Here is a 14,586-nt window from a genome sequence, read left to right on the forward strand (position 1 = left end):
CAGGGCTGGGACGAGGATGCCAGGATAAACCCCAGCAACTCCCTGCTCTCAGGCAGAGGGGATCCAGACAAACAGGGCGATCCAAAAGTGGGGGAAAAAGGGCAGGGGAATATCGTCACCTCCTCCTGCAGAGCTGTGGGTGGCTGGGCAGGCAGGAGAAGGGAAGCAAGGTTTGCTCAGGACTTTTGGTCAGCAGCAAGAGTCTCCTCTAGGGGTGAAAGAGAGGGTGAAAAGCCGGAGGGATTTCTGGTACAAGCTCTCAGCTGCTGCCTTGGGCTGGGACGTGCTGGGTAGCGCTAGGACCTGGGCAGCTTTCCTCCCGCCTCCTCCCAAAGGATTAGCCAATATTCCCAGGGCAGGGCGCGCTCCCCAGCCTTGCTACTTTTTCTTTCCTTTATATACGTGTTGTTTTTTTTCTTCTTCTAGCTCATTCCAGAGCGGAGAGAGCAGCTTTGGATTTCTCCGAGCCGTCTCTCTCTCTCTCTCTCTTTTTTTTTTTTCTTTCCCTTTTTTTTTTTTCCTTCCTCGCAGCTGGAGCGCTGCCAGTGTCTCGCAGGGCCGGTGGTTTATCTGCAGGCGCAGATTTCGCACCCCAGCCCAGCCGCACGCAGGCTGCCTGCGAGCCATCCCCGGCAGCGAGCAGGGTGTGCGTCCCGGAGGAGAGGGGAAAAGGGCGATAAAAGACTCGGGGATCGCACCGCAGCTTGGAAAAATAAAGACGAGTTTGGTTTTCTCGGCATGAGCAGCGTCCGAGCGGCACCCCGGGACCTGCTGGATCCTTGCACGTAATATGACCGATGTTGAGCCTTTCGTCTGCCTCCCCAGAGCCGAGCTTTTGGATTTAAGGTAGCTGGCCCGAGGAGCAGCCCTTGAGATGTTGGCCGAGGCAGCGCTTGCGCTCGGTGTCTGGCTGCAGCTGGCGGCGGGGCAGGAGGCACCTTGCAGAGGTGAGTGCCTACGGATCCGCACCCCAAAAGCCCTCCTGGGTGGAAACCGAGCCCAAATTATGCTGCTGCCTTAGCTGGGTGTGAAACCTCTGGGTGGTTATACGTGGAGGTTGCTTTGCTGGCGCCGGGACAGGACAAGGGAGAGCTGCTCTAAAATCGCCGTGTTAGAAAAAAAAACTTATCTCCCTCGTTTCCAGCAGTGGGAAAGACGCTGGATCAGAAGGTGGCAGAGTTCAGTGTAACTGCGTGGAGAGCCCCGACCCCACTGCTCCCCATGCAGGGGGCACCCCGAGTAAGAGGAGTGAAAGCAGTGACTGATCCCGTACCCCTCCCGTTGCTCTCCACCCAGTCTCCGTGCCTTAATCTCGGTGTTTCCTCCTTACAAAGCTTTCTCTTGACTGCTGCTCGGAGAAACGGTTGTGGGTGGGTGTCACAGACCTGACAGCGGGGTGGGGGACGTGCAGAAGATGAATTTCCTTGGGCAGTGCTGGGCAGGGGCAGCTCCGGGCTGCTGCTGGCTGCAGCCTGTTTGTCCTGGAGTTTGTACTTGGGAAGAGTGATCGAGTGTGAAAGGAGACGTGAGCTGCTGGTCTGCAGGACAGATCTCAACCCCAGGGAGCAGCCCTGGCTTCTGGGGGCTGTCTCCTCGCCTGGTGTGCAGACCAGCCCGTGGCTGTGGCTCGGATCCCGTTACAGGGGCTGGATTCTGTCTGTGGGTGACACACGCTGGTGTCTGGAGATGCAGGCTGCTGCAGGAATCGTGCCCCCGGTGTGCTCACAGTGCTCCATGTCCACCCGGGCAGCCGTCATCCCTACCATCCCGCCCCAGCCCAGGCTACAAACCAGGCTCAGACCTTCAGGGCAGGCGACGAAGCAAGCTGTGACGTTCCCGAGGGGCTGTGCCGTGCTCCAGATGTTACCCACTCCCAAAATTAACCCTGAGCAAACAGCCGGGCTGGCGGGGCTCCTGGGCATGGGCTGGCTCTTGTCTGGGGCTGCTGCGGTGTGCCGGCATCGTGCAATGACAGGAACCATCGGAGCCACGAGGATGCACGGTCCTACCTCTGTTTCCTGGGGTCTTGGTGGCTTTATTAGCTGCAGGGGACAAAGAGAGGCTGGCTTTTGTGGGGTAGGCACAGCCCGGGGTTTTGTAGGAGGCACGGGCCGTGCTCTTTGGCCTCCGTGCTCAGCTCCACATGTTGTTGCTTTGAGTGGCCAGCTAGTAAGAAGGGAAGACAAGTGTGGGATTTCAAACGTAATTAACCGAGACAGGACGCGATCTTTTTTGGCTGTTGAGCCCTTTTTGCTCCGCGCCTTGCGAGTCCCACGCAACTCCTGCACGTGGTGTGCCTGCAGGTCCCAGCTGAGAGCGCGAGGAGCTCTTGGAGCGGATGTCTCCTGTCAGCATCTCGGTGCAGGACGCACAACTCTGGCTGTTTTCCTCCTGGAAACAGCCAAACATTTAAATAGGCAGCACCGGGACTCCACGGAGACATTTTGCTTCCTTATGGACCCCTTCAAAAGCCTCCTTTGCACGGCTGGTCCTCGCCAATCGACCAGGTGCCAGCTGGAGGGTGACAGAAGGATGCTGCCAGGTTTTTTCTGCTGCTCCCTAAGCCTCTCCTTTGCCCAACAGCAGTGCTAGCATGGGCCCTGCAGTTATTCCTCGCTCCCCAGAGCACACGATGATGGTGCAGGAGGCAGGGAGATGCGAGCAGGTGCCCCTTTACCCCGAACCCTACAAAATAGTGGGGAATCTCCCTTCGGTGCCCAGCCAAGCGGCCGATGCTCTATGGTGAAAAGCAAGGAGACGGCTCGAAAACAGCAGCTGCTTGCGTAAGGCAGGGATTTGCTGGTAACAAATCCCCGGCGCCCCACCTCTGGCATGGGGGAGATGTTTGTGTTGGAGGGAGGACAAAGAACAACAAGGAGGATGAGGGAACTGCAAGGCGAGACCCGAAGGGACGGACAGTGCCGTGCCCAGTCACTTCCCTGCATCCCTGCGGCGAGATTTCATTTATTTTTTTGGGGGGGGGGGATCCTTTCTACTGACCCAGCCCGTCGGGGAAGGATTTCTTTCCACCTTACTCAGGGTTGAAGTGGCTGTGATGGTGCTGGCCTGATCGCAGCCCATCCGCACGGACGGCTCCCAAAATACCCCCTGCCCACCAGCACCACTTGCCTTTGCTCACCATTTGCTGCCAACCTAAGCTTTCCACCAACCCCCCTCCCCGGGCGGTGTCAAGCTGCAGCTCTCCCTGCACAGCTTCCTAACCCACGCAGCTATTTCCAGCCCCGACGGGGCAGGATGCTGAATTACACCTGCCTCTCCACGGCACGCTCCAGTGCCATTTGACAGCAGCTTGGCTCTCGACTCTCCTGCGGGATTCTTCTCCCTTAGCAAGTGCTTCGTGGGGTTTATCACCCCCATGAGCCCCCTCTGGGGGTCATTCTGGCACCCCGAGGCTCCCCTTGCATGTGCTGCTGCACATGAGCTTGTTTTCCTCTGGCGAGCGATGTCCTTTGGCCACCGATCGCTGCCCTGCCAGGGCCAGCCGCCTTCCCAGCTGCTCGTTGCAACACTCAGGAAACACACGGCCCCGCTCGGAGTAGTGGGGAGCAGAGGGGAGAAACGGGGACAGAAGATTTCTTGCTGGGAAGAGGCGGTCGCCTTGCCAATATTTCTCGCTGCATCTTACCAGCCAAGTCAGTGGCTTGTCCCTCTTCCAGCGGAGGGCCGTGGCTACGTGCCTGTGCTTCGTGCAGCAAGAAACTCGGAGCAGAGCCTCTGCTGCCCTGGGGAGCCCGTGGCAGGGACCTGGAGCCTCCGGGTGACGTGACGGAGACACATCCCTGCTTTCCGTGGGCTGCAGGGAGAGCTGGCTGGCCCTGGCTTTGCTTTTCTGCTCCGCTCCGGGTGCCAGGCTGCCGGGCGTGTGCCTGCAGCGCGGGGCTGAGTCGTGCTGGCTCACGCAGGGCTGGCTGCCCTCCACTTCTGCCTCCTCCTGGCATCTCCCGCTCAGTCACCTCTGAGTAATTCCGACGGCCTCTCCATTTCTGGAGGCTCCACCTGATTCCTCCAGCTGTCTCCTCATGCCTCTGGCACGGCTCCGCGCTCGCAGCCAGCCCCTCACGCAGGGGCGAGCCGAGGGACCCCTCCCCGGGCTGCCCAGCTCTCCGTAGCAGCAAGGGGCACCCACGACCTGGCTGCACATTTAGACGGCGTGGCCACGAGCACTCCAAGAGGCTCAATCCCCCTGTGGCTCGGGCCTGAGCCACTTCTCTGCCCTCTTTTTTTCCCCCCTGCCCTGGGTTTGCCGTCTCGTGGCGGCTCCTTGTCGGCACCCCGGCTCCTCGCTGCTGTCTCCGGGCCTGCCTTGGCGTGTCTCTCGGCAGGGGCAGAGCTGTTTGCACGAGCCGTCTCCTCGGAGCAATTAATTTTACGGGAGCCTTTCCATCCAGCTCCCTGCTGCCCTGTGGTTTTGGCTCCCGCGCGTGGCTCCAGTGCCCAGCCATTGTGCCCAGCGCCCGCATCGCTCGGCCACCCCGAATTCCCCATCCCTTCCCCAATGGAGGAGCCCAAATGAGCTGGCAGGGGTCTCTAGGCTCTCTTTTTCTCCCTTCTTGTGCCTCGAAAGCCATCAGAAAGCAGGGTGGTGCTTAAAAGGATTCCAGTTTCGTTCCTGGTATTCCAGCTGCTGTAATTCTCTCAAGCTCCAAGGGTGGGAGAAGGACTCCTCTGTGTGTCCGCGCTTCCACACGGGGTTTTAATTGAAATGGTAAGAAAAGGGGTCAGATGGAGAGGGCCACACCCTCCGAGCTTGCTCTTCTTGCTGTGGGGCACCCTTCTGCACCCAAGGGGCTGCGCAGCCCCTTCCCAGCCACCTTCCAGAGCCCCTGGGGTAGGGGTGCAGCAGGGGAGGGCAGGCAGGCGTGTTCGGAGGGGCGAGGGAAGATGTGGCATGAATGATGTGGGGAGGAGGGAGAGCCCCGGCCTGCCAACGTTGGCTTAAATCGGGGATTTTCCTGCCAGGCTTGTGCGGGCCACAGCCTCTGAAGCAAGCTGCAGCCAGTTCGGAGAACCGGCCATCTCCCCTGGGAGAGCAGAGCCAGCAGTTTTTCTCATTAACTCTCTTTATCACTTCTTTTCGTTTCCAAATATGGCCCAATTTTCTTCCAGGCACTGCCATGGCCCTAAGCAGGGAGATGAAGGGCCACGACCTCAGCAGTCGCTCTCCTCCTTGGGACCAGCTCCTGCCCCAGGGCTGCTGCACCTTCGCCCACAGCCCTGGCTGGCTTCAGGAATCCCTGGCACGGGGCAGGGGTGAGCTGTTGGCTGGTGTGGGATGCTCCCAGCTCCAGGGACGTGGCCGCATCCAGCTCGGAGCAGAAAGTCCTCGAGAGCAGCCTGAGCTGAGTACCAAGAGGTGTCAGCGCAGGCAGAAGCAGCTCAGAGCTTAGAAGCATTTTTTTTTTTTTTGCAGGAGCTGCAGCTCATGGGTTTGCTTTTTGCTCTAGCCTGGCTCCTGTGCTTGATTTCCTGCCTCTATATAGGACTTTGAAACAAACTTGGCAATGAAGCTGGGAGAGCAGGGAGCCAATGCTCCTCTCCCTGCTCCTGGAGAGCACCACCCTCTCCCTAGATGTGAGAACAGCAAAAAAAAAAATAACCCCCCCTCTCTCTCTTCCCTTGCCAGGTGCCCAGCCCTCCATCTCCAACGCGGAGGGAGACATCCTCTTCTTGCTGGACAGCTCTGGCAGCGTCTCCTACTACGAGTTTTCCAAGGTGAAGGAGTTCATGTGGGACCTCGTGCAGCCTTTCTCCTTCGGCCCCAGGGACGTGCAGACCAGCATCATCCACATCAGCACCACCCCCACCATGGAGTTCCCCTTCGACCGCTACCAGTCGTGCGACGGGGTGGAGCAAGCCATCCGCGACACCCGGCAGCTGATGGGCGACACCAACACGGGCCAAGCTCTCTCCTACGCCAAGGAAAAGCTCTTCAGCAACGAGGCCGGGGCCCGGCCGGAGGTGCCCAAGGTTCTGGTTTGGGTGACGGATGGTTTCTCCACCGACGACATCTCCGAACCCATGCAGCTCCTGAAGGACATGGGGGTGACGGTGTTCATCGTCAGCACCGGCCGGGGGAATTACCTGGAGCTCTCTGCGGCTGCCAGCCAGCCTCCCGAGAAGCACCTGCACTTTGTGGACGTGGACGACCTGCCCATCATCACGGAGGAGCTTCGGGACGCTATGCTAGGTACGGCGGGGCCGGGCTGCGCTCCCTGGGAGTCCGCAGCAGGGGCAGGAGGTGTGAGAGCCCCCCAAATCATCGGTCCTTCTGATCCGCAGAAGCACGGCCCGCCCCAAATGAAAGCTGTGTGCCTGGGGAGGGTTTAGCCCTGCCCGCAGCCTCGTGTGCAGGCACGGTGCTGGCACGCAGCGAGGCACCCAGCCCCTGCCTACGAGTGGCTGGCGGTCTCTGCTCCTTCCCCACCAGCAATTAGGGGTGCTGGTTGTTGCTATCAGCATTACGACTGCAGCACAGGAATGTTTTTGCTCCGTCACTCCCCTGTCGGAACGTGTTCTGCCTCTGCCAGCTGCGCAGCCCGGCGCAGAAACTCCCAGCCCAGCTCGCTGGGCTCAGCAGGGCAGCAGCTCTCCGCTGCCAGCACGGCCGGGGCTGCGCAGAGAGCAAGATCAGGCTGCTTTTTTTTTCAGCAGCCCTGTGTTTTAAAGGGAATGGGCTAAGGAGACCCAAAGCCAGGCCCTGGGCCAAGAGATGAGGCAGCAGGAATGCTGTGTGCGGCGCGGCGTGATGCCTGTCCTCCGTGCCCTCGCAGTGGGAGCGCCTGCGATGGCAAAGCAGGGGCTCTGCCTCGGCCTCCCAGATGCCTCCGGGTTTGTTTGGAAAGCTGAGCGAGTTACTGGGACTTTGCAGACTTTCCATTCATTTTATGGAGGCTCTCTTCCCCGTTGGAGATCCTGTTTTAATTCCCCACTTGGCTTCTGCTCTGTGAGTCCGTCAGAGCTGGCTGCGGCGTGTCCAAGTAACCCTTTCTGCAGAACCCTCCCCGTGTTGCAATTTCTTCCCATTTCCAGCCCGTGCCGTTTAGCAAATCACGCCCAGGGACCACGTTCCCTTCCAGCCAGCCACCTTTGTGCCATAAGAGCATGGGGCAGTACCACACAAACCCCTGGACGTTTCCTTTCAAGTTTCTGTTTCAGCTTCTAGTGCATCCCAAATCCAGGTGGTACAAAATAGCATCTTAAAAGGAGAAATCCTCCGGGTATCACCGCAGCACAGGATTGTCTTGAAGATCATAAGATCTGCAAAGCTAATAAATACTTTCTTGTGCCCCAGGGCAACATTCTTTGCATCCACCAGGTCTAAAATGTAGCAGCCTGGTGTTTGCATGGAAGGCGAAATTCCCGAGTGAATCCAGGGGCTGAGGCTTTAAGGCACGGGTAACATCGCCTGAGTTAGCCCTAATAAAACCACACGTGGCTGCTTGCCCCTTCCTGGAGGAGGCAGCCTTCATCAGCACCCGTCCTGCTCCTGGACCTGTGTATATTGTGAAAGCGAGGTGTTTTTTGGGGATAACATCAGGTGCTGTGCTAGCATCCCCTTCTCTCTCTTCTCTCAGCCAGCTGAGCTGACAACCACTGGCTCGTTTCATCCTCTGGCACCGATTTCTGAGCCCAGTCGTGCAGGAACCCACCTGCCCAGCAGCCACAAGGTATCAGCCACTCCCCGTGCAGATTTCTGATCTGAAACATATCACCCCTTCCGTGTCAAAGCAGGGAAATAAAACACGAAGCAGAGGTGGGGTTGTCCCAAAACCCAGCTGAAGTTGTGGCTCCAGGGCGGAAGGGGTTCGTCTGCTGCCTGCCTGTGCTCCTCGCACACATCATAAAAGCAGCAGCGTTCCAGCAAGTCTAATCTTGACCTGCCAGCATTCATGGGATGCCAGCGAGCTTGCGGCCGCGGAGCGGTGCTTCTGTGTCCACGCTCATCCTGTGTGAGTCACCACGGGTGGGAGGCAAGCGGGTCCGAGCCGTCCCCGAGCGCTCCTAGGAGGGCACTGCCTGGGTCCGACACCCAAGGTTAACACGCTGCTTCTTCCCAGCACCGTGGGCATCTGTTTTCGGGGGTTGATGGCCCTCTTTAATGGTCAGGGCATGTGTAATACGGCAGCAAGAAGCTGAGGTGGTGCTTGGGCCGCCTGCAGCACGTCCCTCAGGTGCTGCACCCCTTCGACCCTCCTGATTTATTCGCAGCATCCCTGCGCCCTGCCTCCAGGCTCGCTCATTTCCATCCCTGCAGCTTTTGGCAAGGTTTTTGGCACCGGGACCTTTCCTCTGTTCCCAGTTCCTCCGTGGCTTGATCCCTGGCAGTCGTGGGGCTCACAGGAGGCTGCGGAGCCCCAGGTCCGTGGTGCTGCCTCCTCCCGCTGCTGCTGGCAGGGGCACAGCGCAGGGGAGCGCTCCTGCCTCCCCCAGAGCCAAGCGACAGCTCAGAGGAAAAAAATGAGGCAGCTCCGCTCGGTGCGGGGAGCTTGTGGGGATGCCAGCAGCTTGGAGGAGGAGAGCTGGTCTCATCCCAGCCTGGACACTGTTCTCTTGAAGGTCTGGGGCAGATTTTTGTGCCCCTGTGTGATGGGCAGCCAGTGAGGGCTACCTGCGTTACTCTGCAAAGTGTTTGGGCTGGAGCTGGTGGGTGCCTTGAGAAGGTTTCATGAGTGAGACTGCGCAGAGTGGATGCACTTCTTAAAGGCTCGTGTTGCTTTTAAAAATCGAGCTGCTTTCTGCCTCCCTGTGCCACTTTCCCAGAGCTAGAGGCAAAGTCCTGGGTGTTTCTGCCCACCCTGGGCAGGGAGCAGGGGCTCAGGAAATCGAGCGTGGCTGAAGGCTGGGGTGGCAGAGGGGTTTGGGAGAAGCGTGGGGCTCCGAGAGAGCTGCCCACGCCTGGCATGGGGGGTCCAGAGCACAAAGGTACCGCCGGCCTCGGAGACCCTGGTGTGCAGGGGCGGAGAGGGGCGAGCACAAGAGTGCCTCTGAGCGCTGAATGTCACGGAACAACGGAGCTCTGTGAGACGCCAGGGGGAGAAACTACAGCCGGGATGAACTCAGCAAGTGCTGGATGGTCCCAGGCTGCTGCCCCTTCCTCCTGGCCGCGGGGTCATTACACGATGAGATTTGGGGGTTTGGGTTCACTAGGAGGGCTCTGTTCGGCAACAAGGTCTTGTCCAGGGGGTAGGAGTGGGGTGAAAATCCAAGCGTTGCCATCTCAGTTTCCATTTGCTTTCTGGTTTTGAAGCTTCGTGCTTGGCTTCGAGGGTTTGGGTTTGTGCTCCTGAACCTTTCAGAGTCTCGGTGACTCTGCTGCCATCCAGCATCCCTGTGGGTCCCATCTCCCGTCCAAAGGGCCTGTATTTTTGGCGTGCTGTATTCTGAATATAAATGCCATCGGTGACTTCTTGCTCCTCCTTCTCTCCCAGATGTTATCCAAGCCAATCGGCTCCACGCAGTGGATATCACCTCAAGCAGCTTCCGTCTGGTGTGGCCCGAGCTCCTCTCCCAAGAAACTGGCTACTACAGCCTAGAGTACGCCCCGACAAACAACCTGGCAGGCAAGAGGACAACGCAACTGTCTGGGGCTCACACCAGCTTCACAGTGAGCAACCTCACGCCAGAAACCACTTACGAGGTGGCTCTTGTTCCTGAATCCAACGTCCACTACTTCCCTCCCCAGACAACAAGGGTCACCACCCTGGCAGGTAAAATGCGCTCAGTCGTGACCGAGGAGGGGAGGATGAGCCTCAGGGATGTAAAGCCAGCAGGACAGCCCCTGCTCTGCACCCCACAGCTTCCCCGTCTGGCTGGGAGAGGCAGAAGGTTGCAGCCTGGCCAGACCAGAGCGAGGAGAAGGTGTCTTTTTGCTGGCACTCAGCTCACTCTTTCCTTAGAGAGATGTTCTGCCCTGCTCAGAACAGGTGATAAGATGTGATGGCCAGGAGGTGCCCTTCCAACCTTAAAATCACAAAAATTTGGAAGAAAGCAGAGCCCCTTGTCCTGGGGGAGGAAGGCAGGATCTGCAGGCACAGCTAGGGGAGGGCAGTGCTCTGGAAGCAGGGGCTTCTCCGGGTAGGGGTGTGCACTGCTGGGACATCCCTGCATGAGAGGGAAGGCTTGGTGCAGCACCTGGTTTTAACTCAGATTTATAGCAACATTTGAAAAAGCAGCACACTGAAAATCCGAGCAGGGGTGACAAAGTCAAGCTGGACTCGCACCACATACTCATTTTCTGCATGCAGGAACAGTTTGGGCTGCGTAGTTGTGCCCTCTCTGTGCTGCACAGCTGGAGAAACCATTTCCTTAGGGCTGAGCTGGCGGGTGCTGAGCTGGCTGAGGACGAACATCCACTTGCTGGGTAGTTCTTCCACCTCCTGGAAGCAAACCATGCTGCAAAGTCAATTCTACTCCTCTGAGAGCACCCCGATGCCACGAGTTACGTACCCATTCCCGTCCCTTTGCTCTGCTTTCAGAGGAAATCACTCCAGCTCAGCTTCTCATCTCGGAGTCCAGCCCACACAGCTTCCAGGTCAGCTGGGCTCCGACACCGGACAGCGTGGCCGCCTACCAGGTCCTGTACGGGCCTCTCCCCGGGGCCTCGGCGCAGCTGCTGGAGGTGGATGGCAAGAGAAACAGCACCGTGGTGGAGAACCTGGCACCCAACACCACCTACCTGGTGACGGTGACGGCGATCTACAGGTCAGGAAAGGAGAAATCCCTGTCAGCTAAAGCGTGCACGCAGGAAGGTGAGTGAGAAGTGCTCACTGCTGAAAGGGAGGCGGGTGGGAAGGGGCCAGCGAGCACCTGACAGTGCCACCAGAAGGATTTGGTGCTGGTAGCACAAGTTAAGGACTGGTTGGGCTGAGGTCCTCCAGTCTGGAGGCACGGAGTGATGAGAAGCCCAGGCTGGCTGGCTGACCCTTCTCCTGAGCCCCCTCAGGAGCAGCAGGGAGCCAAGCAGCGAGGATGGCTCCGTACAGATGTCACGCACTAACACGGAGCTGCTTTTTTGCAGAGGGCTCCAAAGTGAGGCACCTTCGCTTCCAAGACATGGGCTCCAACACCCTGAAAGCCTCCTGGGACGCCGCTGACGGGAAGGTCCTGGGCTACCGCGTCAGGTGCCGGCGGCAAACGGGCCCTTCGTCTCTCATCAGCGTGTCGCCGCAGATCCACAGCGTGCTCCTCACCGACCTGCCTTCGGGCACCACCAACAAAGTGTGCGTGAAGCCCATGTACAAAAACCAGGCCGGCAAGGGGCTGTGCCGCATGGTGCGCATGCAGCCAGGTGAGTCTGGGGTCCTTTTGCCAGGGAAAAGCACCCCGAAGGGGACTCGGGTGGTGGAGATCCAACCCAGAGGAGCACCGGTGGCTGAAATACCCTGTGCTCATCATCTGGCTTGTCAACAGGGCTTCATCACAGCTAGCACCCCCGAGGGCATTGCCCAAAGCTAGGCTTTTTCCCCTTTTTCTAAGAGCAATACTCCTCCTAGTGGCATTGTGTTTGCAGGCAGGAGGCAAAGTGTGCAGGGGACTCGGTGGTGGTTTGGAATGACAGAGGCAGGGAGGAAGGACGTTGCAAAAAGCTGGCATGGGCATTGGACGTGCAATTTTAGGCTTTTGAACTCTTGGCAACCCTTCACTTTGCAACACAGTAGGGACACACTAACTACTAAACACAGCCACTTAGGCACAAGGCATCTGTCTTCCTCCTTCCGCTGCCCAGAAGCCACTTAACTATGATGAAACACAAAAGGATTTTCAAGAGGCTGAAGTAGGAGCTAAGAAGCAGCTGTCTGCCAGGGCAGAAGCCTTTTTCCCAGTGAGAGGTCGGAGCAATGGTGATGATGACCACAGGGTCATCTGGTCTCTGAGTCAGTCTCATTTGGAGAATGGGTAGATGAAGCTGACGTTGTGCTTTTTGTGTTCTTTGCAGCTACAGAAGCCCGAGGATATAGGCACAGACAGAGAGCATGACAGACCCGAGAGTGAACTGATCCCCCCGCAGAGCAAAGGATCTCGCTTGGACAAAGACTTGGATAACACGGAGGGGTCCGCAGAGGAAACCAGAAAGCTCACGGATCGTTTCCCAGCCTGCACTGTCAGTTGAGCTGTCCTGGTTGTCACCTCTGAAGGCTGTCCTACTTCAAGTTCTTGCAAAGCTTAAAGATCTGGTTTGGCTGAATGGAACCAACAATCCAACTGCTAGATGCCAAATCCGTACCCTTTCTTGTACAAAAACATGCCTGAAAAACAACAAACAAAAGCAACCCGATGAATCCTCACTATTGCTTGCTTATTCTCTATTTATTAAATGTTGATACAGTTGTATTTTTTGCAGCCTATGAGCACATTCAAGACACAGCTGTTTACTGCACTGGCCTTTTATTCTGGGCACCTGCACTCAGAGAGAGATTACGAACTGTCAATAGCCATTAATATTGACAAAGAGCAGCTTTCCTCCAACTCATCCAGTGTATGCAATAGGTATTTCATGTTAGGCATCCCAAAAGTATAGCATCTCAGGGATGGAAGGTAAAAGCACTAGCAGAAAGAATAACATGTACAGAGGATGCACAGTACACAGAGGAGACCTGGTCAAAGGCACCAGGATTTCTGAGAAGAAGAAAAGAGGTTATTAACCCACTTGGTCTGTGGCCAGGACATGGAAACACTTTATAAAGGACCTTCCACAAAGTGGAAGAATAATCTAGTTTTCCCAGTTTTTTGGTTTGTGGCAGAGCTTGGTCGGTGAACTCTGAGGAATGGAACAACAGGACCATGCCAGGCCAGGGCTGACAAGTACTGTCGATGAGTGCTCTAGGAGAAAAGTTTGGAGTGCTCTAGGAGAAAAGTTTGTTCACGTCTGCCTGCTGAATTCTTGAGTCTCATCAACACTGGCACTGGTGCTAAGTTTGTCTGCTGCAATAACTTAAAGATCCCATCTGGACTTTGAAGGATTCAGTTCCCCTGAGTCATTTGCCTTGGGATCTGATAACAGCCTGAGAGAGCATAAAACTCAGAAAACTTGGGAATTTGCTTCCCCGGCAGGCTACTCTAACCCAAAGCTTTCAGCCCTCAGCTGAGCTCAAGGAGCAGCAGTGAGTCCAGAAAGGCCAGACTGTAAGGCCATCTGAAGCAGTTATTTTGGTTTCTCATATAACCACGCAGCTCCAAACAACACAACAGGGTACTACTGCCTGGATTGTGACCACTAAATTACTGTGGCGTACCTGCAATCAGTCACATCAACTTAGGTATGAGTCTTGCCATCAGAGCAGCTATATTGAGATTAATTAGCCTGTTCTATGGCTAATTAGGGGCTGTAAGTCTCCAGCACTATCATTCCAGGCTCTGTCCTCTGTGCTCTGAAGACTCCTAAAACATCTTTAAATTGTCTTGTCCTGGGCTCCTACTTGGTGCTAAGCTTTAGCTACATTTAGAATTCAGGTTTTTATGGGAGAAGAATGAATCTGATTCTTTCCTTTTTTTTTTTTTTTTTTTTTTTTTTTTCCCAAGCCCCACACTTGAATTGGCTGTCACTAAGCTACTCTTCAGAAAGGAGAGTTGGAAGGAAAAAAAAAAAAAAAAAAGACAATCTTAGTAGCTAGAGTAGCTAGTGACAAAGCCATTTGAGAAGCACAGTTCCAAAATTCAGGGCTTATGGCTATAAAGAAATACAGCTACTCCTCTGGTAACCAAAACCAGCACCAGTGGGAACACCTTCCCTTGGTAATGCTTGCAATATTTTAAATTTATTGCTTATTTGTTCGACACACAGAACACTTTTTTAAAGCCGTGCTTGGAGAGCCTCCATGCACTATCATTCCACTCTGCAAACCCTTCATAGCTCTGCTTATGGATTCCTTAAAATGAGTTCCTTTTGGAGCTGAGGGGAACTTTGTCACTGAGCTCCAAACTCGTCATGTCCAGGTTTATGGAACATTTGCCTTGGGCTGTTTCCTTGCACAGGAGGGATGGGAGGGAGATGAGTCATTTATTAACTCGATACGAAGATTTCTTCTGATTTGTGTTTTCCTTTGGAATGTGTATTTGTGACTGATTAATCTTAATGGAGACTCTGTGCTGAGGGAAAGATAAAGCCTCTGGAAGCTCTCACGCAATAAGGTATCTTGTTCAATCTTGCTGTAGGACAGAGATTGTTTAATTTTGCACAACTCCCTGCATAGCTTACTAATACATTCAGATTCCCCCAATTGTAACACACCCTTTTGAAGACAGTCAATTAAATATAAAATACAAGAGCTATTGAATGATTCCTTCGTTCTTGATGGCAGTAAGGACAAATTGGCTAAGTGTAGCTTTTGTTCAAAGGAGAGGTATGGGTTCAAAAGCTGGTATTTATCTCAATTTTAAATGACTTAAAAACAAGCATTCCACCCATGACTTCATAGTCTGGTTTACACGGAACTTCACCCCCACCCCTGCCAAAAAAAATGTCAGAAATATGTGGGCAGAAATATGTCAGTCTCAATAATGTTTCAGCTTCAGTGAATAAAAATTCCTTTACAAGAAGCCAAAAAAAATCAATGTCCCTTAAATCTT

The 14,586-nt window shown here is 55.6% G+C and overlaps 1 protein-coding gene across 1 annotated transcript; it reads left to right on the forward strand.

The window, feature by feature from the left end:
* Positions 1–378: 378 nt before the first annotated feature.
* On the forward strand, positions 379–14,519 carry VWA1 (von Willebrand factor A domain containing 1). The gene is made up of 6 exons (XM_082777170.1): positions 379–947; positions 5,645–6,208; positions 9,450–9,728; positions 10,497–10,769; positions 11,039–11,308; positions 11,957–14,519. Exons 1-6 carry the CDS (start codon positions 875–877, stop codon positions 11,995–11,997), a joined length of 1,500 nt encoding a protein of 499 aa, XP_082633296.1. The 5' UTR covers positions 379–874; the 3' UTR covers positions 11,998–14,519.
* The last annotated feature ends 67 nt before the right edge of the window (positions 14,520–14,586 follow it).

Source organism: Aythya marila, assembly GCF_965140915.1.
Source record: "Aythya marila genome assembly, chromosome: 21".
Lineage (NCBI taxonomy): Eukaryota > Metazoa > Chordata > Aves > Anseriformes > Anatidae > Aythya > Aythya marila.

Excerpts from the sequence above, each read along its gene's own strand:
- VWA1 (XM_082777170.1), top strand. The coding sequence starts at position 875 with ATGTTGGCCGAGGCAGCGCTTGCGCTCGGTGTCTGGCTGCAGCTGGCG. Across the intron at positions 948-5,644 it reads GCAGGAGGCACCTTGCAGAG|GTGCCCAGCCCTCCATCTCC; the intron begins GTGAGTGCCTAC and ends TTCCCTTGCCAG. Across the intron at positions 10,770-11,038 it reads TAAAGCGTGCACGCAGGAAG|AGGGCTCCAAAGTGAGGCAC; the intron begins GTGAGTGAGAAG and ends GCTTTTTTGCAG.